This window comes from Poeciliopsis prolifica, unplaced genomic scaffold (genome assembly GCF_027474105.1).
Source record: "Poeciliopsis prolifica strain line A6 unplaced genomic scaffold, Auburn_PproV2 SCAFFOLD030, whole genome shotgun sequence".
Lineage (NCBI taxonomy): Eukaryota > Metazoa > Chordata > Actinopteri > Cyprinodontiformes > Poeciliidae > Poeciliopsis > Poeciliopsis prolifica.
The window spans coordinates 3,979,313-4,005,020 of NW_026562405.1; the positions used below are offsets into that span (position 1 = coordinate 3,979,313).

General features: G+C 37.9%; 1 protein-coding gene across 2 annotated transcripts; it reads left to right on the plus strand.

Moving 5' to 3' along the window:
* The first annotated feature begins 4,236 nt into the window (after positions 1-4,236).
* apcdd1l (adenomatosis polyposis coli down-regulated 1-like) lies at positions 4,237-18,084 on the plus strand. Of its 2 annotated transcripts, none has more exons than XM_055050455.1 (5): positions 4,237-4,385; positions 4,527-4,627; positions 13,285-13,471; positions 14,575-15,094; positions 16,040-18,084. In XM_055050455.1, the coding sequence occupies exons 2-5, from the start codon at positions 4,573-4,575 to the stop codon at positions 16,799-16,801; spliced, it is 1,524 nt and encodes a 507-aa protein (XP_054906430.1). In that variant the 5' UTR covers positions 4,237-4,385; positions 4,527-4,572; the 3' UTR covers positions 16,802-18,084. The 2 variants fall into 2 exon arrangements, with proteins under 2 accessions (XP_054906430.1, XP_054906431.1); XM_055050456.1 differs by having other exon boundaries at positions 13,288-13,471.
* Positions 18,085-25,708: the final 7,624 nt, after the last annotated feature.

Here is a 25,708-nt window from a genome sequence, read left to right on the forward strand (position 1 = left end):
AGAGAGGGAACGAAATTGTGAAATCATGAATTTACATCATCATCGGTGCACTCTCAGCTATTTGTGTGACCTAAAATGTGTGTGCGTTGTGTGTTTATGCATTCCCGGGAGGACCCTCCCTGGATGAAAGCTGCTGGGACCTCAGGCGGTGTCCTCCGGAGGGAGCCAGCTGTCAGATCTGAGATCAGAGATCCTCTTCTTCGCCCTCTGAGGGGTCTGTCACAGCAAGTTAGCACTTAGCCACCGGCACTGATCAGAAATCAGATTAGGCTCCACTCAGATTATAGCTGGAACATTTGGCAGCAGGGATAACAATGCTCAAAGGAAAAGTGGCCAAACAAGAGGTTTCCTTCTTACACACTGAATCTTATGAAGATATGTTTGTGATCTGATCCAGTAGGACATCTGAGAGGTCACTGGGTTGCATGTGGGTTTAATCACAAATAAATTCTGATTTAATAAAACAACAACAGCAGTACTTTCTTTAGTAACTTAATCTCTGAATTAATTCATTTTAATGGCATGAAACCTACAAACTCAGATTCTGCTGAGGTTAATAATGAAGTTATTCATTTTGAAAGCATTTTGGAATCTTTTCTTTTTTTTCATTGTTATCATGATTAACTAAATTTGATTGTTTTGACAAATAAATACAAAAATTTTAATGTCAAATTTCAAAACTGATTTCTATAACTAAATACAAATCTGAGGTAATTTAGTAGATTTTACTACTAAATTACATTCAGAATGTTTTGGGGGGGTTTGTCTTTAGTTTGCAGCACTTTCCCCAAGACAAATTTCCTTTGGGGAAATTCTATTCTATTCTATTCTATTCTATTCTATTCTATTCTATTCTATTCTACTCTATTCTATAAAAAGTCTATGAACTTCTCACTCCTTTTCAAATAAGTATGGTAGCTAACATGACTGATTTTCCAAAAGCATTGTTTTTTTGTGCATGTGTTTAAATATATATGTATTCTTGTTCTTATTAACATTAATTGTCTGAAATAATGGAAGTATTTACACTACTGCATTCTATTCTAGTTTTTAAGCCAGTTAAACAGAGGTCCAGCTAATTTGTGCTTATAGTTTTGTACGTTTCCACTGTTTCCATCATTCACTGTGCGCCACAGTCCGACCACAAATGACTCATTCATCACTTTCTCCCTCATATCTGAATGGAGAATGTGTCATTTCAACAATTTTCACATTAAAAGTACTGAAATCATCCAGAAAACTGCGCTGAGAGAAGTAGGAGCCGTCTTCTATTCTGAAGCCTGGTAGTTATTTTCCACTCTAAATCTGAATCTCCTCGTTAATTTTTTGTAGGATGTTTTTGACAGAGGTTTTAGTTAAAATATATTTTTGCAGAAAAGTGGTAAAATGACACAAAAATACAACATAAAACCTATTAAAAAAATTTAATTTGTGTCCTCTTTATCTGTTAATGTAGTTCTTAGGGCTAATGAAAATGTGGTGTGAAGGTTGTGAGAAACTGTTTTAGTATTTTTAAGAAGTCAGGAAGAAAATCTTTAGGCAGAATGACAACTGGCACAAAAATATTAAAATAAGCAAGATGATGTATTCCAAATGTGCCATATAAAACACAGTTCTGGTGGTAAAATTACTGCGTCCAGTTGCACTGACCATTAGCTGTGTGTGTGTGTAATGGTGTTGGGAATGTGTGCAGCCTTGACCGAGTGCCAACGCTGCAGTCGGCCCACTCTTCGTAGATGTGTTGCCAGGTTTGGTTTGGCTGCAGATTTGAAACCCTTTTTTTTTTATTTCTCCAGTGGTCAATAGACCACATGTGTAGTGGGATTTAGTGACACTGGACTGTGCATTAGCTTCCTAATCAGCGTGACACAGATTTGTGTGAAATGTGTGCATGTGTGGCAGATTTGCTGATCGTATGCATGTATTTTATTCATCAAACAGGAATATACATTTTTCTCTAACCCCCATGGTTTTGTTGGGTTCTTGCTTGTGCTTTATTCCAACAACCCATGATGCTTTGCATGAATTATATGGGCTACATCCAATCATTCAACTGGAACTGAGGCTTATCAGTAGTTACACTCTGAGAGGGTTGGATGTGTTTGTTAAAGGATTTTGGGGCAAAACCTCAAAGCAGACAGAACCACTGGTACAGAGATTTGCAAAGATCTTTACATGAGTGTGTGATTACCGGAACAGACAACAGAGAAGAAATACACTAAGACTGTGAAACAAAAATGCAGCTTACTTACATGGGATTAGTTTATTTAAAAAAAATAGAATTTATTACAACTTCTTCTAGCTTGAAGGAAGTTTCCCTCACATATTCGGTAACTTTCAGTGTGTTGCTTTTTCCTTTTCCTTATTATTGAATTAAATTTTTTCATCATTTGCGTTTTAGTCAATAGCGTCCATCCGTCCGTCCGTCCATCCGTCCGTCCGTCCGTCCATCCATCCATCCATCCATCCTCGTCCCTAGTGGGGTCACGAGGTGCTCTTGCCTCTCCGGCTAACATTCGGGGTAAGAGGTGGAGTCACCCTGGACACGTCGCTAGTCTGTCACAGGTCAACAGTATACATAAAACAAATTCTCATAGCACTTAGTTCCAGTTTTTAATTTACACCTGTAAGGTGACACAGTGGTATATATGTATAGGTCCTTAGTTCTTACCTAAGGACCCAGACTGGATTCGAACCCGGGCGAAAGACTGATGACTTAACTATTGTGCTATCCAGTCAGCTGTATGTACATATATACATGTAATATCTTCGGTCTGATGCAGATATTTAATAATAATCAAAAAGCTGCAGGTTAGGTTCTCCAAAAATCTAATTAGCAACAACAGAGCAAAGTAAAACAATGCAGCAGCACAGAATATGGCCTGAAGAAGAATCATATCTACTCTTTGCAACTACGTCACTTAGTCATGTTGAGACCCCATGACGGACATCATGGGGTCTCAACATGTTATATTTATATTTATTTTAATCCAGTTCGGTGTCACTTTGGTTCTTGTTTGGACACAACTCCATACAGTTAATCTCCAGTGCTAAGCTCCAATGTTTCAGTTGCTCTTTCTGTAACTGTTTTATTGTCTTACTGAATCCCAGTTGGCAGTTTTGTTTGGCTGACCCCTGTTAAGATTTCTGACTGACTTTTATTTGAGTCTGCAACACTTTTACTATGTTGCAATAAAACCTATTTTCTTACATGTGCTTGACTCTTTCTGCTCAGAATTTAGATCCTCTGATTTTTCCATGATTATCAAAATAATTTTAAGATCAAAACAGGCTTATTTTCAAATGCAAGTGACACCATTAATGGACTCAAGAATTAAGCTCATTACTAATGGACCAAATATCTTCTCTCTATAATCATTAACTCATAGCGGCTCAGATATTTTTGTTCTTTTTTCCTAAATATAATAAAGTAATTAGCCGTGTAAAGTAACATTGGGTGAGTGTTAGGTTTTGCAAATTATGTGAAAAATATGATATGATACACATTCCCACTAAATATACCCACTAAATGCTATTTCTTTCAACATAAAACTCATGAAACTTTGATAAAATCTGTAAGTGTGTGTGTGTCTGGTGAATTTTTGGTTGAAACAAGCTTGTCTTTCATTCAGTGATGTTACTCACAGTGGGCAGAGTATCCAGGAATTTTACTCATGTAAGAGTAAAGATGCTTCTTGAGAAAATAAATGACTAAAGTAACAGTGAAAAGTAGTAAAGCTACTCCTAAAAGTGAAATGAATGAGTCAGTCCACTGAACACACAGATGGGAAAAAGCTGCTACTATAAACTCAGACAGTAAATCTCCAAATTAATGAAAAAAATGATCACTTATTAATCCATTTGGGGTTTTTTTCACTGTATTATTGATATTTCATTATTATTTGTGGCTGTTCCAGTCACAAATGAATCTGAAAAGTGAATAAAATGCAAATAAAACAAATACTTGCATCTTGATTAGGTACTGCTGTCTCAAAATGGTGAGTCAGGAAGTTACAGACATTTCACTCATGGGTTGCTGCACTGGCTTTTCGCACCTTCCTAAAAGCTCGTCAGCGCTTCACTTCACTCTGAAGCCAAACCCCTGCTGCTCCCCCTCCTCCTCCAAACACACTACAACTTTCTCTGTCTGCCCTCCCTTTCTGTCTCCCTGTCTGCTCCCTCCTCTCAGCTCAAAACTATAAGAGTGAGACAGGAGCACACACACAGAAAGTCCACCCTGCTCACGTGCACAGACACACTCGCTGCACATACATCGAGTGGAGCAGATCAGAAATCTTTGCTCCTCTCGTCAGCCAAAGGAAAACACCTGCATGGAGAAGAAAAACTGATTTTGCAAATCAAAGTATGGAAGCCAAGACAAGGAGGTAGAAGGGACCAAAGTTTTGTCAGTTTCTCAGGGAATACTGGATTTCCCATGTTTGAGCTCTTGTCTTGTTCTTTTTTTTTTTTCCGCTCTCTCATCTCTTGGTGACAGGAATGTCTCTTTGATTTTGGATTTCCAACAGGTGAAACTTCTTATTTTTTGAGCTGTTTGTGTGAGAAGCAGAAAATATGTCAAGCGGACGGCTCAGTCACCTGCTGAGGGGAGTCCTGCTGCTCCTTCCAGGTGAGTCCAGATCTACGTTCTACTGCAAGGTCAAAGATGCAAAGAATCAATTTCTTTTCAGTCAAATATAAACTTTACATTTATTAGATGTAAATCCTTGTTGTTAATCCAAAAGGCGCAGCTTTCTCTCTGCAAACCAAAGAATTTCTTGTGTGAAAACAAAGATTGTCTCATGTGAGCAATCAGCTAAAATCTGAGGGATTATTGCAGCTCAGAAAACAGATGGCAGCTCAGTGTGACAGAGCAGATGAATTCATAATTGCAAGGAAGTCATTATGTAATTCACAACTGTGGATCACCCAGTTTAAAGCTAAAACCACAACTGATGCTGACATTAGTCTCATGAATGGCCAGCCTGTGTTTCCCTCTCTGTCACCGTGTGTCTTCAAAGCTCAGTCCGATCCGAGGCCACAGGAGGAGTCTTCTTGGCTGAGCCGTTCGGTGCATTTAAACAATGGTTCCCTGGGAGCAGGGAAGCGTGGCCCTGGAACTAATGTTACCATTATGGTAATGGTTAGAAAAACAGGAGGCAGACATTTCCAACACCGCTGCAGGCTGCAGCCGATCACCCAGAGACGTAACGTCCCCGGTAACATCAGGGAAAGTTAGTGTTACAGGCGGCTGGATGCAGACAGGAGGAAGCATCTGTCTGCTTCTAATCATCATTTAACAGCTCAGTGGTGCTCTGCTCCGCCATCTTTCACTGCTTCGGTGGCACACTGGTATCTGTGGCCTGTTTTCTTTGTCACAATTCAAGTTTAGCTGAGGAGACAGGCGAGGTTATAGTCGCTCGCTCTGAGCAGATCACTCTAACCAACCTGGATTGAAATTAATTTAATGGGTCACAGATGTCAGAGTACTACAATGTTTGATTTTTAACAGATGTAATGTTAATTTTGAGTCAGCGCTGAAAAATAATCAATCCAAAGAAGGTGGTGTTGCAGATGTAAATATTTTTACTGAGAGGAAACTTCAGATTATATCTCCTTCTAACTTCAACACTGTCACCAACAGTGAACCATCAACTACATCCACACTATCAGGGGCCGCTTTATTATAAAAAAAACTCACAAATTCCTTCTATTCATTTTCAGCAAAAACTCTGAGAAAACTGAAATGAGTGGATGTGTTGCCTTCAGACACAAAACTTTAGCCTGTTGTTTAATTTAAAGTTCACAAACTACAGAGCAACTCAACCGAGCAAACTCCCGTAGATCTCTTATCTGAATAAACAAGGCTGTTGGATTATGGCGCTTATGCGGTGATGAAAAAACAACAGTAGTCGTCCTTGCTCTGCCCTGAGGACAGAGTGATGCTGCAGGTCTGCAGGCCCGCGATCATATGTGGGGGTGGAGGCAGAAATAAGGAAGACGGCTGGGGAGGGGCGCTCGGGGTTAGAATAACAAAACGGACCTTGTGTTCTTTAAATCAACCTGACCTTCGCTTGACTGTGGCGACAATTGTGGCGGGGAGTTGGGGCAGCAGGTACTGGTAAATCTAAAACTTCTCTCCTTACCTGATGGTGTTGATGGTTAACTCACTAGTCAAAGTGTGAAACAAATTTTTTTTTTTTCTTTATATCAGTGCTTTTGTTTACCTCATTTATGAAAGATTGCCATTTATAATACAGTAATTAACGTTCATTTTAAAATGCTGGTTTAACTTTCTGCCTTTTACATTAAACATTTAAGAGAAACTAACATAGGAGACAAATTCATCTCCAAGGATATCCACTTAGCATCCTCAAAATACATAAAATTATGTTTTTTCACATTACAGTGAGGCTGCACCAGTATAGACAATTATTTACCCTTTTGTGGACATAAAAGCAAATAAAATCAGGAGTTCATTCAGAGAGCAAATAAATAAACTTGTGTTTGTCAAAGTTATGCCATTGTTTCAGACATTTCAAGTCACCAGAGAACTAGTTGTGGAATGTTTGTCTTGGAAACTCATATTTGTGACCCAAATGAGATGATTATTTTGTTTGGTTTGCTCTCACTCGCAGTTAGATTTTGTTTAGTCGGCAAAATGATGTATTTAGGGCAAAGACGACATAGTTTAGTCTAAATTATATTTTTTCACAAGACGGTGTCAGTATGTGAGCAATGACACCAGAATGTTTGAGTCCAGAAATGCTGAGCTTAGTTACATCGACATCAAACATTTACTTTTGTTGGGACGTTTGCATTAAGATAAAACAAAACTTAATAAAACCCTTTATCACTGTAAGCCGTGTTTGTCACAGTTAAAGTTTACTTTTCATTATTTTTCTGATTATAGATATGCTTATGTATATTTTCTTGTATCCATTCAAGAACACCTATTTGCCTTAATTTAATGACATGTTCTCTTGTCTTTCCCAGTTTGTAGAGTGGCTAAGAGAAATTGACTTGTATTATTCAGACTCAAAAGTCACAGGACGTCGAAAAATAATATACAAAAGTTTCTAATTACCTTCAAACAGGAATTGTTACGAGTGTTGCTGTAATTTGTATTTTTTTACAAAAAACATTTATTTTATTTTTTTCCTCAAAAAAAACTAAGATGCTGTTGTCCACATTTGTGTCAGGGGTAACAATAGTTATACATGACATTTATTAAAAGAAACCAAATATTTCAGAAATGTTTTTGAACATATGGAAAAAGTTAACATACAGTGTGTCCATAAGGAAGCATTCTGAAAGAAAAAGCGCTTATGTGTCTCAATAAGTCTAAAGTAACCAAGATAAATAGAAAAAAGGAGCATCTTCTCTCCCTTTACACATTAAACTCTATCAACGTTGCAGCAGACGAATGATTACACCCTCCGTCCTTCAGACCGTACGTCCACTGGAATGGACATGATATTTCTGGGTTTAAACCAATAAAGAAAATTCAGGGATTTTATTATTTTGGTGATTCTTGCAACTGATTAGTTTCTAATTGACCAATGACATGAAGACCTAAATCTTAACTGTGAGATTCCAGCATAAAAGATGAGCTTTAAACAAGTTTCTAATGCCCATCAAAAACATACATGTCAGGTCATGTCCTGTGGTCGTATTTGTAGTTATTTTGAAAATATTTGTTATTGTTAAATTGTAGAATTCTTTCGAAGCAGAATGTCCATCCCAATGGGCAAAAAGAGTTAGAATGCAGAAGGCAATGTTTAAATTATTTAGTGTTACCATTCAAATAAAGTATCTGTTAGCATTTTATAGCTTATGTTTTATTTTTTTTATAGTTTTTATTAGTTTTAACCCAAATTTTCTTGAAGTGCTTATAAAAAATACATTTTCTCCTTTCTGTCAATGCTGAATGGGAAGTTAAAAAAAATGCTACTCACTCGATAAAATTCTGATCTAAAGGAGTCAAAAAATGTCTAGACTCCTAATTAAAGTAACACTTACATACTTTACAGTAAAATGAGGTTCAAGTCCTTTTCATTGTTCCACATAAAAGCCAAGCAGGCTCTTTGAAGAGAAGCCAAAAACCTTGCAATATTTTAGGCCAAATCTTACACAATCAACAATGAAGAAAATAATATAGCTAAAATAATTGTTGTTTATATTAGAAGAGTGAAAATGAATTGTTTTTAACTTATTACATCACTTGTACTAGTTTGTTCAGACGTAATATACAGGTGTTATTGTGTGTGAATTCACTCTTTTCGCAAATTTCTAGAGATTAACTTCTGACAATGGATGGTTTTATTCTAAGGTAACGCAAGCGTCAATGTTTGGGAATTATATACTCGGCAACACTCATCCAAGGTCTGCAGGACAGCTCAGAGGGTTCAAGAGCATAAAAGAGCAGCTGCAAGCTGTGAATAATGGGCAGCACTCAACAGAAATATGTGCATCTCTGGTCTACTTAGCGTTTAATTCTTCTGCTGAGGAAAAACACACACATGCACCTCACTAATCTTGTCAATCCAGTGCACCGAGACGTCTCACTCCTTCTAGCTAACTTCATTCACCTCATCAACCACAGACAGACATCGAGAGACAGAAAGAAAAGAAACAAAGACGAGGGGGAAGCAGGGGAGGAATCTGACATTCATCCAGGAGAAATGAGGCGTAAAAAATTGTGGCTTTTTCATCATAGAGGAGGAGGAGGAGGGGAAAGAAGGAGGAGAAGAGCCAACAGGGCGCAGTGGTTTCATGGACAGTTTGGAGGGTTCAGAAATGCAGCTTGGATGGGAGAATGGTTATGGTGATTTTTTTAGGGAAAACAAACATTCAAGCGAAAAATTAAGAGAACCAACGACAACCTGAGAGTTTGGATCTTTAAAGGGACAGTATCATGTAAAATCAACTTTTTGGATCATGTTATAATGTTATACTTTCATCAAAAACATTCCTGGAGCGTTACCTTGATTCTTTCATGTATGTCTGAGAAATTCCTCATTCTCCATTGCAACCATTCAGCTGTCTAACCCGAACCACACCTTTGAGACGCAGTTTCCAAGCTTTAGGGGTTCATAGAGCACCACTCCCCTGTCACGCCACCACTCAGCTCCTTAAGACTAACCAGTAGCAATTAGCAAACACCTGATGAAACTGGTCATCTTCTGAGCTCATTTTCGGAGCTACTTCTCAGTCCAACGTTGGTAAAAACGTTAAATAGTTAATAGTGGAGCAACGTTATGAAGACTTGCAGAAGTTTCAGAAAGAGCAGGACAATCAGAACATACATAATACAGCCCCTTGAACAAAACTTTAATGCTTGCTATTAGGGTGTATGGTGCCGTAACTTTTTCTTGAGTTATAATGAACATTTTGCACCATTAAATTATTTTGTTTAATGGATAAAAGATTGTTCATTTTTGTTTTTTAAATGACTTAAATCAGAGAGAAATGGGAGAAGATTACACCTTGATGTGTGAACATTTATTTTGACATAGCTAAATGTATAATGGGAAATCCAACTCTTATTTTTACCTGACAGAAGGCTTCATAATAGGGCAAATAAAGATGTCCCACTCTCTGAATGAAGCCTGAAGTAGACTCTCATGCCAAGCGCTTGCAAGTTTTAATTCCAAATTCCCTGGATCTGTGTCTTGTTTTCGGAGGATTAGACATAAAGCTTCGTGTTTGACCAGCAGAGAGGAGGGCCGCGGCTGCCAAACCGTAATCACAAATACAAACAAATAAACAGAGGGCTGCCCGAAGGCTTTTTTTCATAAATGCTATCCTTTTACAGGGTACAGTAAATCAGTGTGTGCAGTGTGTCTTAGCCAACGCGTGTACGGGTGTGTGCGTGTGTGTGTGTCTGTTTGTGTGTGTGTGTTTACACACCCTGAATGAATGCAGGAACTCAAAGACAGGTAGATTACCTTGGCTGGCCATCAGTCAGATGTAATACGGGCCGGAGGCAGCAGCAGTGTTGATGATGACAGACTGAACGTGCAGACCACACACAGCTGCAGGCTGCAGCACTGACCCCTGCTGGGAGGCCGCAAGTATTACAGGAAGACAGTTTGGACTGGATCATTGTTTATTGGCAGAAGTTCAGGACCAGGAGTGTGTTGTCCAGCTGTTCACACTGACCTGACGTGAAGCATGGACTTGTGTTGGACTGGCGCACCCTCCCACTGATCTCACTGTCACAAATAACTCTGGTTCTCGTTTGCAAAACCAGCTAGCAGCTTTGGTCATAATTAAATTTGATGAATTTGTCTCGGGTTTACCTGATCCACATGTTATATAGTCAATGCAGATGGATTTATAGCTGTTTGAGTGTGTTTACAGTATGTCTTTGTAATCAACGTATAACACAAGAACAACATGTGCTGTATGATTGTGTGTTTTAAAAAAGAGGGAATTGTGGTTTTTACCACAAAGCTCTTGGAAAGCAGAATAGTACCACATAAATCAATTTAAATGGATATGAGTACAATAAATATTCCCAGCTAGTTAAACAAGATGTGTTTTATTCTCAAATGCAAAGAAGCCATTTTTTCAGAATGTGTTCACGGGAAATATTTTGCTTCGTTTAAATTGAACAAATCCAAAATCAACACCACGTAAGAGAAACATTGCTTGGATGAAATCACTGTATTACATTTTTATACAATTCAATTCAATGACACTTCATTGATCCCAAAGGGGAATTAAATGTTTTTGTAACTCATAATAATTCAAAAGGAGTTATTGTTGCTGGTGATTGTTGTCAGCAGGAGGAATCTCCTGTAGCAGTTTGTGTTACAGCCAATTTGAAGAAGCCTCTGACTGAAGAAGTGTCCTTGTGACTGATGTCCTTGTGACTAATGATTTGCATTTATACAGTTTTATTCATGAAAACATACATTTTCTAACCACATTTTTAAAAAAACAACAATTTAACAACTGAAAACTGCAAAAATTAAATATTTGCTCAAATAAATTAACATAATTACCAAGCTCTGAACTGCATAAAATCAAGAATTTCACAATAAAATCCTATGATTTACATATGCAGTTTCCCAAAAGTTCAACACATTTCAAATTATAAAGTTTTATAAGGAGAAAATATCATCAGTTCAAATTTGACTATTAAAAATGTTTAACAGACTTTAAATCAATAAAAAGTTAATAAGTTGCATCATAATTAATTTTTTTTAAATGCACATAACCTAAAACGGTTAGGCAGCATTTTTACATGTTGACTATGTCTTTCTTAGACTCTACACTGATTGATTGCTTTTACTGAGTTTTAAATCTTACTAAACACCTCTCTGACCACACTGTTAAAATATATTCAAAACCTAATTATCCCCACTTATCTTCTTTTTTGTACAATCCCAGATGAACCAGTTTGATTTTCACTTTTCACATCAGCTATTAGAGCAAAGATAAGCGAAATCTGCTTTCAGAAAATCAAGATCTGCTCTGTGACACGGAGGTGCAAACTGCGCGAGCGGCACGTTTTAGACCCCAGTGGCCCGAACTGAAGGGCAAATTTAATGATGTCCCACTGCATGTGTAGGAAGCAAATCAAATCAAATGGTCCTTCTGGTCCCTGATAGGACTGGACATTATTATACTGGATGTACTAAGCCATCAGCTAACTTGTGGTTAGAATGCACTTCTTTCTAGAAGATTCACCACATTGAGCAATTGAGTAAGATCTGCTTTTATGAGCATTTTATAAGTAAATGTAACCATATGTCAGGAAGAGATTGGAGGAAGGGAAGAAGCTGAATGACAAGTGACCTCAAAAAGTAATTTAAAAATGCTTTTAAAACACCCATGTGTCCGAATCCTAGGCTTTTTCTGAATGTGTGTGTGTTGGAGGATAACTAGGCAGCACGTCAAATGCAGCCACCACAAAAAACAGAGTGGATGGAGGACTTACATGAAGCATTACATAATAATTGAACATGAATAGTCTCCTGGGTTCAACTGACCAGCTACGTTCATTAGCTATAACCACTTGCAGCACAAGCAAACACATCACCTCATGCAAGAAATTACAAAGTATGTTCCAAAACCATGAATGCCAAAGATAGGCCATAATTTTTACAACAAATTGACAGGCTGCTGCATGGAGGACACATGGGCTTTGGGTAAAAACCTGGATCTGTGGTCTGTGACTGTTACAGCTTGAATAACTCAATATGTGAGTGTGTGTATTTGTGTGAATATGTTTGTGTATGTTCAGATCAGGTGGGCAGAGCCTGGAGAACAACTGTATTGCACACATGTTGTGGTCTGCAAGCGGGAAGCAGCATTCCAAGAGTGAAAGGAACAAAAATATCCTCCGCTTGACATTAACAAGGTTAATAAATGCCCGTCAGTCAGACCCCATCTTAGGCTTCTTCTAAAGAAAATTCAGTCATGCATTCTTTTCACTCAGTCTGCCTTGTTTGTTGGATTCTGTGCTTGACCAAAGAGAAGCAAATTGATCAGTGGGAAGTTGTGGCTTAAACCAAGACAAATATCTGAAAAACAAAATCAAATAATCTTTTTTAAATAACTTGGTAGCAAGTTTAAAAAATGACATTCCAGCAGAAATTTCTACTTCTCTTAGAAAATCTTTGTATTTTCTTTTCATCTGAAACCAGACGTCAGTACTCAGCCTCGCTCCGACTTCATGCAGGTTTTTATTCCGAAAATACTTCCAATGACAGACAGGCTGCAGATGTGTGAGTGCCATTACTGTCGAAGAGAGAAAAAAGGCTCTTAGTTGAATTCAGTGTCAACTTTTGGGAAAGAAACATTCATCATCAGAAGAATTTCTTTGTTACTTTAAGTCATATCATCCACATGTTTGGCTCAGTCGGCCTGCTGTTTGTCTATTAAAAAACATAAATGCAGAAAGCATGCTATTCGCACACATTTCCTACCATAGAACAAATCCAGATATGAGAAATGTGTTGCAGCTGTGGACAAGAAATGTTCGCTGAAGCCAACATTTATATATGGCTTCTATAGTACCATCTTGGCTCTCTTTACATGAATAATGTATCAAAACTACCAGTCCTGTAACAGTTTGCACTCAGCCAGGCTCGTGTTTAGGTGTAACTGGGAGAAATGTAAATATTTAGCCACAATTTCAAATGATGGAGGTGGATAAACATCAGCCCACATCCCAAATCAGCCCGGAATTTACCGTGATGGAGCCTCAGTGTTTATTAAACAACTGTTGTTATTTGCGAATTTTAATGACTGTCCTCTGCTTCTTCTTTGCAGCAGCAGCTGTAATTGTAGCTGGAACAAGGAGTAAACTTTGGGAGGTGCCCACTGGTCACTTCACATCCTCTTCCAATCAAACCGACAACCCCCCGTTGGAACGCTGTCAAAACCAGAGGATGGAGGACGGAGTAAAAATCACATCAGATATCCCTCCCAAACTGGATGGGACATGGGTGTCAACAAGGTATAGATGTTCTTAAAGTTCTCCCAGCACAAAACATCTGCTACAGTGGCATTCTCTTTCGAGCAAAACAGTCGAAATGTGTTGAACACCCATGTAACTCTTTTTTTTTTTCTTTACTTATTCACTTTGCCCCAAGTTGTCCTAATTTTGGTTTGGTTTGAGTTTTATTCTGACTGCTCTCGCCTCAAATAAGAAAATCATTGTTTTGTGTTAAGCTAGCAAGCGAGAACAAATGATTCCAAAAGGAAACATTGACATTGAAAGAGATGGAAAAATCCTCAATTTGTATGGAATTATTCTTGGGTAATGAGATTTTAATCTGGTCAGTTTCCCCTATTTTGAGCTCCTTTCAGAATGAGTTGTTTTAGGGCCTCTTGCCACTTTAAATCCAACTAAGCCCCTGTCGCCATGCCCCCCAACGCAATATTTTACAGCCCTTGTGAAAATGTTTGCAAAAAAAATAAATGCATAATTGTACCATCTTTGAAAAGCATTACTAGAGCTTCTTCCACAACCAACAAGAGCCCAGCAAGTGGTTCCCGGATGGCGAGTCAACAACAAAACTGGACTCTTCCAGTAGTTGTTGTAATGGCAAAACCAGCTGACCAAACGTTCTCTAGCTCTGCTTGGGCTGCTTGGTAACGAATGTTTTTTTTAAGCGTTTTTGGCAGTTATGAAACCCAGCTGGAAGTACAAAAACATGCAAAATGTGATCTTGTTTAATGTCTAAGACACTACGCTAAATGCTAAGATATATATGTTCAGCAATAAATTATTATTTGTATATTTATTCTAGATCTTTTTTTCTACACCAATAACACTTTAATATATCTACATGCCTTCAGTCACACTTATTGTTAGTCAGTATGTCTTCTGTGTATGACGGTACCCAAGCAACAATTTTTTGTTCCCAAATTCACTGTTGTGTCTTTGTGAAACAACAACACAGTAGGTTTAAGTCCAGGAAGTTGGCTCTGACCTCTAACACACATACAATGGTTAAGATTAAATGGAAACATGAAAAACGACCCCTTGAGAGATGCAAAACATCAGCAAAAAGCTATTCTCTTTAAAGACTAACTTGATTTCTGCCATGTGTCTAGATGTGAAGTTCGGCCCGGTCCAGAGTTCCTCACCCGATCCTACACCTTTCACTCCAACCGTCACTTCCAGGCACTGCAGCACTACTACACTGAGAGCAGCTGTGAAGACCCGGCATACTCCCTGATGATCAGAGGCAAGATCCGTCTGCTCCAGGCCTCCTGGATCACCCGTGGGGCCACCGAGGCACAGCACCACCTCAGCAGAGTGGGGATTGTGGTTCACAGCGTGGCGGCCAAGCAGAGGCTGTCCTCCAGGCTGCCTCCAGACTGCGTGAGCCTGAGCCTCAATGAAGCGCTGCCGGGAAAGCTGTTTGAGCTGTACAACACCCGCGCAGGCAGGGCATGTCTGGCAGCCATGGGCTTCTCTGTGACGGATTTGGGTCTGGTACGCGTGGAAACGCAGCATCACAGCCGCGGAGGGAAGGTTCAGGAGCTGCTTTTAGGGGATATTCACACAGACTGGCCCCAAAGAACCCAACACAGACCCACAGGGTACCAGCAGCCTCTGCAGAACGCCATGGTGAGATTAATAAGAATCATTGATTGATGACTGTAAGGCTGTCCAATGAGCAGATCAGCTGAAGTAGTATTAGATAACTTAACAAGTAACAACTAAAATGGCCAAAGTTTTAGGTATTTTCACATCAGCCTTGTTTAGTCTGCTTTAATCACGCTTCAGTTTGTAATTAAAGCCTTGAAAGTCTGGCTCCTTTGGGGAGGTATGAATGCACAATCAAACTGTGATGCAGACCACAACCACATACTCTTAAACCTAGGTCTCAGGTCAAAGTGAGCTCTGATTTTGTTCGAATGCATTTGCAAGTGAATCAGAGACCACTTCAAAAGCAAGAAATAAACTATAGTGCTGGGAATTCTGGGTAAAAACAACCAAAACAAATGTGAGTCTAACACTAGTGAGAGAAATGGTTTTGTGGGGGGTTGTAACCAAGACCAAGGAGAAATCCTACAATCCCTAAAATCTGATGTGACTCTATTTTTGTTAACATTTTGTGGAAAAGGAATTTGTGCTCAGAGTTTTCTTCAGAGGTTTTCATGTCGTTTCCTTCAGTAGTTCTTGGTGCAGCGCCACCACAGGTGAACATGGGAACAGGTTGCTCAAGGGGTTTGGTTTGTTTAACAATGATGTCATTTATGATTGAGGGACTAATCAAAGTAAAGCTACATTAACTCACTTTTGGCCAGTAAATGTTAAACTTGATTTCTGAATTGATTGTGGATATTTTTACTTCCACTGTTTTAAAAAATTAGTCCAAATGTAAACTTGAAACATGTTTAATAGTAAACTCTCTTATTTATGCAGTTTATTTTATGTAGTCAGAATTTTGCATCTTAATTGCTTTCATCAGACAGAACAAAACACTAATTTCTCTAAGGTTGAGCTAAGTTTTACAAAAACAATAATTAAAATCATCACAGCTTCTCACCTGTTTCTGTCTTTTTACAGCATCATATCCATCCATGCCCTGTGTGCGCCCTGGTGTACCGATCCTCGGAGCAGCGCCCCCCTGTGCTGCCCCGCGGCGCTGCAGTTCCTCTGTCTCTGGCAGGCCACTGGGTCAGCCCGCGCTGTGAAACCCGACCCAACGTTCTTTTCCTCACCCGAGACTTCACCTTTAACCCAAGCCAGCACGCCTGGGAAGGAGTCTACCGTCACTACTTGGACTCCGCCTGCTCACAGCCCACGTTCACCCTGAGAGCCTGGGGGCACTATGCTCAGGGAAACCCCTCGTCCAAACTCTCAGGAGCCTCTGAGTTCGTCTTCAAGGTAACGCAGGTAAGCGTCACGGCCATGGACGAGTCCACTGCAAAGCTGCTGAACAGCACAAGACCAGGAAAGTGCGGACGAGCGGGAGACTGGAGGGTGGGCGTGGAGCAGGACTTGACCCCCACAAACGGATGTCCCATGCTGGGCATCAAGCTGCCGCATAAGGAGTATGAGCTCTTCAAGATGGAGCTAGATCACAGAAAACGCCCGCTGTTATTTACAGGAGAGAGACCCACTGACGGGTCCAGTCCAGATCGACCATTAAGGCGGCCCACCTCCTTTCAGGCTCCCATGGTACTTTGCAACGAAGCGGAGACACACCCCTCTTTCTCAACTTTTAATAGCAGGCAATTGCAGTTAGCCAGTGGGACAGCAGGTCTTGAGAACCTGGTATTACTGGTGTTTGGATCAGCACTGTGCAGCTGGCTTGTTGTTTACTAGAGACGTTCTCACAAATCAAACCCGGTTCTCAGCTCAAGGCAGAGATGGATGTTTGGCAGCTGAAATCATCTCTTCCCTTTAAAGACAAGAACTGAAACAAGAATCAGGGGACGTTTAAAAAACGCGGAAAGGTTTTTCACATCTTGAACTCAGATGTCACTTCATGAGTAAAAGACTGAATGAAAAGAATGAAATGAAATAAGATGGGAAAGTATCTTTGACAATATTTATCCAAAAGTGCCACAATCCATTAAATAAACTAATTATGAAATAATTATTCCAGATTTCTAGCGCAAATATCTTAGTAATAAGACAAAACTAACTTGAAATAAGAAAAACTAACTTACATGTAGCTTTTCAGCAAGGTAAGACATAGGAGCCTGTTTAAAGTCAATAATTCCTTAATATTGATGAAAAAGTATTAGATCCATTGATGGATTATTTCACTTTCACATTTTTCCCATGTCTTGTTATAAAAAGAAATTGTAATAGAGCCACTGAATTTACTCAAATTCATTAGGCGGCAGAAATTGATTTTCTGATTGTTTGAATAGATTAATGAGTTTCCATTAATCCTGAAAATAAAACTCAGATGCTGCATTTAAACTTTTTTGTTTGAAATATTTCCACAAAAAGCAGAAATTTGATTTTCTGGACAAAACTGAAGAAAAAAATAACTATGTAGAAGGGAAGAAGATTTATAGCTTTCCTAGTCTCTATTCTATTTAATCATGTATATAATGGATTATTTGTGTATATATTTCAAGATTTAATGACACCCAGATATTGATTAAATAACATATTTATCAATGGAGTATGGCACTTTTGGACCTCCGTATATTTTAGCTTTGGTTTGTATTGTGCAGATGTTTTCCTCAGATGGCTCACCTGCATTCTTGAAGATCTAAGAATGTTTGAAGTGTAATAATTAAATAAAATACTAATACTGACATGAGTTAGTTCCACATTAAAATTTACCAGATACATATTAGCTTAATTCACATTTATCAGGAGATGCCATAACCAATTCAGTTTGTACAGAATATTTTTTATTCTTCAATGCCTAAAGACTGGTAGCTAGATAACCAGCATCGCTGATCCACAAACACTGTGGACTGAAATGTTATTTTGTCTTGATGCCTTTCTACCAGCAAAGTAATCTAATCAAATGAGTATTTATTTTTTACCATTTATTTTGTATATTTACACACAAAGATCTTTTTTTTTTACTTTATCTTTCATTTAGTATTTTGTATGTCAATTAAAAAGGACTTTTAATAACACATGGGATTTATTTGCTCTTTCAAACATGATATCAAGGTTGTTTGTTCTTGCAATTTCCTCTCTTGAGAAAATTGTCTTTTTCCATACAGACAATGGAAAATGTCTTAGCAGAACCACAGATGATAACATCTATCGTTTTCCTTATCTGCCAATTACTGTAGGCAAAAATGAGTGACACTCATGCACTGCAAAAACATAAACTCTTTTCTAACAAGCTTTTCTATCTATTTTGTAATACAAATATCTTAATACACTTGAATCAAGTCGAAACTGTGAGATAAGAGCTTGTTTTAAGTCTGTAATTCTTGAATACCTGCAGATTATTTTACTTATGTTTGGAAATTTTTCCCAGAAGTGAAATATTCTTCTTGTGGAACTGTTTTTTTTAATCAATATTAAGGGATTATTGACTTAAAACAAACTCTTATGTCTCACTGAAAAGTTACTTGGAATTTAGCTTCACATTGTTTTAAGCGTATTAAGGTATTTACATTAGCAACTAAACCAGCAATACTTTTTGCAGTGTAAAGTTGTTTCTGGTATAGTTTGCCAAGTTTCTATTTCATGTTCTCTCAAATTTGTTTTGACATTCTCTGTGGAATAATATGTAAATATTCAAATGTTCCACAGACAAAAAAAGTTGCTGTTACATTTCAGAGAAAAATTCCTAAATACTGAACTGCAACTACGCCGAGTGATTCAGATCCAAGCAAAGCCAGTGTTAAAGTAGCTCAGACAAAGTCCAAATTTAAATCCAATTCAGAACCTGTAGCAAAAGCTCAACAATTTCTGTTCACAAATGTTTTTCATCCATTCTGGCTGATCTACAGCTAAAAGATTTGTAGCTGCAACTGGAGCACAAAGGTGTTTGTTAAAAATTTTGACCTGCAGAGATTCAATACGACAAAACATTTATATCGGTGCTGCCATGTGGAAATGAGACGGTGATTTATTTTTCCTGGTACTTTAAGAAAGAGAGTGTAAAGACTGTTTTGATTTCAGGCACATAATGAAAGGATATTGTTGGCCACAAGTTTCACTTCAGTTATGAGTGGAGATGATAAAGACAAAAAGGATTCTCTATTCTTTGCAACCAGTAAAACAGCGAATATGTTGCCTTTGAATAAATTGTTTATATTTATTGTAACTGCTTATAGAAACCAGTTATACTGTACTGAAGACACAAGTTTGATTTAGGCCTTCACATTATTTTATTATATTAATCTAACCTTTCAATGATAGCACAGGAACTGTAGAGGAAATACAGGGATTTTGGTCCCGTAAAGTAAACATTTTACAGTTTAGCGCAGACAGCTGACAAAGCCCAAATTAGAGCTTATGGGAATGTTTGGACAACTTTATAAAAGCCTTCCACTTTGCAGCTCTGCTTGTCCACTTTCAGGTCTTGTGTTTTCCAAAGTTTGCATGAGAACTGTAGTGTGTAACATTTTCATACGTCCACACAGGATATACACGAGGCTCCAGAGGGTTCAGCCTTCAGTAATCACTGACGATCTGCTCAGTAATTGCTGAAATATTTATTCTTGACCGAAGAGGCGGACCGACTACACTCGCAACAGCAACAGTGAAGCTTCGTTTGAAACGTTTCCTGAGGCAGCTGCTTTATTTCAAGAAGAACCAGAAAATTGAAGTGAACTTCATCAGCAAGTTGTCGACTTTAGCCCGATTCAGAGCCCAGATAGTGAGTTATTGTACTGGCATTTAATAAATACCTGTCAGATCTAGCCTGCAAATTATTCCAAAGACAACCCAGTGCAAATTCTCCTGAAAACACATAGAGAGGGACATCAGACAGCTGTCAGCACAGAAAACAGTCTTTGCAGCCAGTCTGGGAAGAAATGAGCCGAGAAGAACTAGTGGAGGGAAATAAAACTCATGCAGTGTTATGGCTAAAGCAAGTCAAGAGTTGTGCACAGACCTGTATTAATAACATACTGACACCTGCTTCCACAATATGAAGATTGTTTTTACTTTAACTGACTGCCATGTCTCAAAAAAAATCCATAACAATTTTATTTGTTATTTCTTATTTTTAAAATCAGAAATAACTTCCATGTCTCTATGGTAATTTTTCAGTACGCTCTTTATTTTTTTATTATTATCATTTTTGAAATGATTCAGCTGCATATACCAGGGAGAATTTGATCATTCTGCCATAGTTAGTCAAATAATGACAGTCTATGTGATGCAAAAATCCTGCATATTCAAAGTAATAATATTGACATTTTTGCCTCTTTTCTTTTGAATTAGTATTTTTTATTAGCTTAAAAGCATGTCTGATTGATCTTTACAACCCTATTGAGTTTACTTCTTCACAGCAGAGATGGAAACAAATGACTCCCTGACTACATATATAAGAAGCAAAGACATATTTTAGTTATTTCTTATGAAACATACTGGTGAATGGAGCAGACTATTTATGAAAAATGTTATGTAAAATGAAAATAGTTGACTGTGGAATGAATTGCATCACACAAAACGGATTATATGTTTTGAAAAATCTCAGAAATCAGGTGGAGATTTGTCCCTGTCCTCCAGGGAAATGTGCAGCCTCAGTAATCTACTGTCACAGTTTTCATTCCAGTGTTCAAAACATTTGAGAAAATTGTGTGGTTATTTTTTAATTAATTAGATGAACAAGCAAATATTGATTTGACTTTAGCAACACATTTTTCAATGAATCTATATTATGATATCAAAGTTTTATTTACATAAACACAATTAAATACCAACTGTCCATCAAACACAGAACTGTTATATCTCTACTTACTCAAGTTACTCATTATTTTAAAAAACCCAGAAGTTTAGTTTTTACTCTGCATTTAACCGTCAAAGTGAACAGTCTGTCAACTTTTTGGCTCTGGAACGTCGTTTATTTTATTTATTCTACAATTATAAATTGAAAACGTTGCTTGTCCAATTGGAAAGTGTAACAATTTTCACTTTGTAGCTTGTTTTTCGCATTGACTGCACAAAATATAAAAGCCACTTAGGATCAATGCTCCCCACATTTTAAAAAATTATATTCCAATAAAATAAACAATGGTGCAAGTTGCTTACATTTGAAAAACATAGAAAAATTAGTTTCTATTTCCCCCAAGAAAGAAAGAAGGAAAGAACAGAAGAAGAAAAGAGTATTCAGAGGATACATGCTGTTTCCATTAACTCCTGTGAAAATGGTGATGGCAGCTGCTGGCCCCATGAGGTCATCCTTCAGGCTAGGATGGAGGACACAGGTCTGTACCCCCCATACTGACCCCTAGCAAACACAAAGAGAAACGAAGACTGATTGGAAGAAAAACAGAGAGTGGGTGAGCGCCATTTATCTGTTCAGCAATGTGCAGACTTTGTAATTAAGCCAATCACGATCCTGAATAAATCCCGTCTCCCTTTCGCTGAATCCAAAAGCAACCACACGGATCCATCTGGACGGTTGCAGGCTGGGGAAAACGCTGCGCTGGGGTCTGTTTGTGGTTTCTGTTGCACACCAAAAAGGCAGAAAGGAACACGATGCCAACCTGTTAGCAATCAGACTCGGTGGCTTATTAACTGCATTTAGGAAAATATAAAGCACACTCACAAATCAATTAATTACATCATACAGTGCTGTGGGTTTGGCTTTACACCAAAGTAACAGATTTCCTCTTTTCATTCACCATTTTTAAATTAATTTTGAGTATGCTGCATTTGAAGCCAGTTAGCTCACAAATTGTGAGCTTATAGATCTAGTTTCAGATTTGTATAAATGAAAATTAAATGATAAACACCAGGCACGGCTGTCTTTATGTTTTCACTCCAAATAATGCCGTCATCTTTGTTTTTTGTGTCGTATCTCTCGTGCATGCATCTTGGAGAGATCTAAATGATTCGATGAATAATGAGAGGATTGAGTTATAAATTAAAGGCTCATTTTGATCAGGATGTTTCTGCTTTTTAAGTCACAAGTAATAGAGAGGACATTCTGTTTGTAAGTGATACAATCAGTTCTCTGCTGATGTTTTGAGAATAGAAACAATCATAAATTATGATCCCAGATGCAGCCCATGTTATGCTAAATAGGCACAATTTGGTTCAATTGTTTTGTAATAGAGGTAACTCTTCAAACTTGGTGTGCAACGATCAACAGGGCCCGATTTTTTAATTTTGGGAGGCGGGCAATCAGTGATCCTTACTTGGAAAAACACTGTCTGACTTTTCAGACAATAAAATCAATATCAGAAAATTGCAATCGGAGCTCCCCTGCTTAAAACCTGTTATTAAATTGAAGTTACTTCTTTTACACGTCATAGCGAAAGCCATAATACGAACCGATAACAATAACAATACATTTTATTTAGGACACAGTACAAATCAAGCAGCATATCGTAAATAAAGGCACTTCATTCTCGAAGGCGGAGCTAAGTCCACCCAGGCGTTTTGCACAGCTGAATTGTTGCCAGGGAGATTAAAAGATTTCTTAAAGGTGCATGAAAGAATGAAGGCAACTCTACAGCTATGATTTGGATGAGGAAATAACCTTTATAATGTGTTGTGAAACTCAAAAACATCTATTTTATCCGATCCAGCCTCTTTAAAAAAAAACTAGATATTTGAAAAAAAAAATGCATTTCATGAAATATGAATGACAGCTAATAAAATGGTGTGCCGTTTCTTTAACTGTGTAAATTATTGTTTACCAAGAGAACTGACAGTTTTTAATCTAAGTCACATTTCTAAAACCACATTTTTGCTTTTTGTAAACAACTTTATTTTTGAAAACTTAATAAACAGAAAATCTTGATCTTTTTGCAGTGTGTTGCAGCACAAATCTCTCCTTCTTTCTTTGTCTTTTGTGCCCATCGGCAATGAATAATCAATGGAGACGCGCAGCGCCATTTTGAGCCGTGAATCTCATTCAAGACCTCAATGACTGCAAAATAACTTTTCTAGCATTAGCAGAAAACATAGAATCAAACTATCAATAACTAGTAAGTGGAGGAAGTCAGTTTTTAGTTCCTGAGACTAAAAATATAGAAATATATATTGCAGGTTTAAGATTGGGTTTACTGGATTAGATAGAGAATATAAAACAGAAAATAAAAGATTATACAACCACCATTGATGTTCTGTGTTGATTGATACAATGCCACTTCAAAGCCAATCAAATGGATGTTCTGTGGTGCAGGAAGTCTTGTTTCTGGTATTTGCTAATTATACTCACAGGCTGCACCAGTAGCTGTCCAATATTTTCCACTTCCCACAGAGACACAATCATCAGACGATTGAACCCCAGATGGTGAGAAGATTAATACCATTTTCAAATCTGTCTGCTGAAGGTGCAACTGCAGCCAGCAGCCAGTTAGCGTAGCTTAACATAAATACTGGAAACTGGGGAATCAGCCAGCAGCGCTCCATCCAAAGGTAACAATATCTGCCCACTGACAGAGCAAATGCTTACCTTCTCACTGCTTACATCTGTCCTGTGGAGAATAAATGTCAGGTGAGCTGTTTCACTTAAGTCATGGGAGAAAGTGAAGACAAAATGACTCCTTTTAGGCATAAAATGTGATACTGCAGGATTTTATAAGTGCCAACCATTAAAAGACTAACAGAAATATTAAGAGACAGATGTGGTAATACATGAGAAAACTGGCCAACATTCCTCCAGTTGAAACCATCCAAACTAGAAGTGTGATCCAAAATTATGTCAATTGAAAGAAAAATAATGTAAGGGGGGGACATTTATGAAGGGGCAGTTGAGGAGTTCACAAAGTTGTTGTAAATCTCTGCTGCTCATCAGATTCTTTGTTTCGAAATTATTTCTTATGACTCTGCAGTGCTTTTGTTTTGACTCCAGAAACACATTTTTTGGTCTTAAAAAACTAAAAGAAAGATTCCAAAAGGTTTCTTTTCAGTCAAACCAAATTTCCAAACCACAAATAGTTTAGTGGTTTAGTTTGACAAATGTTCTAGTAAAAGAAGGACCGACTGCTGACTTTGGACAGGCTTTCTTCTGGTCGCTTCTCCAACATTCCCAAGAAAATCTTACATGTGCAGTTAATGCTCACAGACATGACTGAGATGATTTCACTGCGGTAGTATGGGTAACTTCCAACTTCTCCCACTCATTCAACATTTCAGGCTCGGTTAAGAAAATCCCATTATTTCTATAGGAATATGAGCTGCAGCTGCATCCAAAAAAGAAAACATGAGCCACAACTTGGTTGGCTTAGTTCAAACAATTGAGTTTCTATTTAAACAACAACCTTCTGTATTGTTGGCCGCAGAGCTGCAGCGGAGAGCAGCAAAAGCGTTTTCCTTGATCTCAGGCCAAACAGAAAGCGAGCTCCTTTCTGTCATGACCTCATGCTCATACTCACTGAACCAACTGAACAGAACCAGCGCTGCATTCTTTTCTGCTTTTTTAAGATGAACTCCTCATCTATCACACCAACAAGCTGGAAGTTTAGACGTTTTCATTTCATTATAGGTAAGAATACATATTAAATGCATTTTTCTGCAGCTGCTATAAAATGCAAATCGATTTCAAAAGCTTGTGATTTCCTCTGGGTCGCTTAGATTCCTCACAGATTAAATATTACACTGCAAATACACAAAGTATTTTTGATTAAATTTCAAGTGCAAATATCTTCAGCAAGACAACAACTTCTCTTAAATCAATCTTAAATCAAAAAAGTAGTTTCACTGGGAGATATTTGAGCTATAAACTAAACAAAAATACATGCTGAGATTTTGTGTTTTCAAAGTGTTTATATAAACCTGGTTGACTGAGTTTTAGGCAGAGGTAAAAAAAAAAAAAAGACATCCAGAAGCCACAATTATTGCAATTTGCAATTTACATCTTGTTTAATCTTGTTCAAATTTGATGTTTCACCATGGTCACAATCTTCTGTCAAAGTCACAGGCTTGAATTTTGAAACTCATAATGTTCTTAACTTTTCCTTCAAGTGAGACTTGAACCACAAACCTGTCATTTTCATCTTCTCAGTAATTTCAAGCATTATCCAGCAATTTATTTTGAAAATAGATTCTTTCCAAATTGAATATAAGAGCATAAAGTAATCTTGGTAGCTTACCGAGTTTGCAGCTGTGCTCTAGTCAAGCCAAGCCAAACAGCCGAAGAGCTACTGGCCCATGAGGGCAGCTTCCTGACCTCAACCTCAGCTGTGCCGCCTTCATCCAGGAGGTACACACAGAAACATTGTGTGGTTGCTACTCAAGCAATAACTCTGGGTGATTTACAGAAATTTATTTTTTCTTAAAACCACAACTGACTGAGTAAAATTTTAAGCAGTGATTAATTTGCTTGCAGCTGTAAATATTTTACCATTAAATCCACTGCAGATTGTGGTCCTGCCAAATCAAACAAGAAGGAACAACCAGCAAAGCAGCTTGGGCACAAATGGTACTGGCTGCAAGTCACTGGAGGAAGTCAGTTAATGATCTGTTAATTTTTATTCCTTACTCTAATTTTTTAAATTGCATGCTATATTCACATATTTGGAGTTTCCTAAGTCCTCAAAAACTATGTTTTTTATTTCCATTAATTAATAATCAGACTCCTGAAACTTGTTGACATTATGAACATCAGCTGCCAAGGCC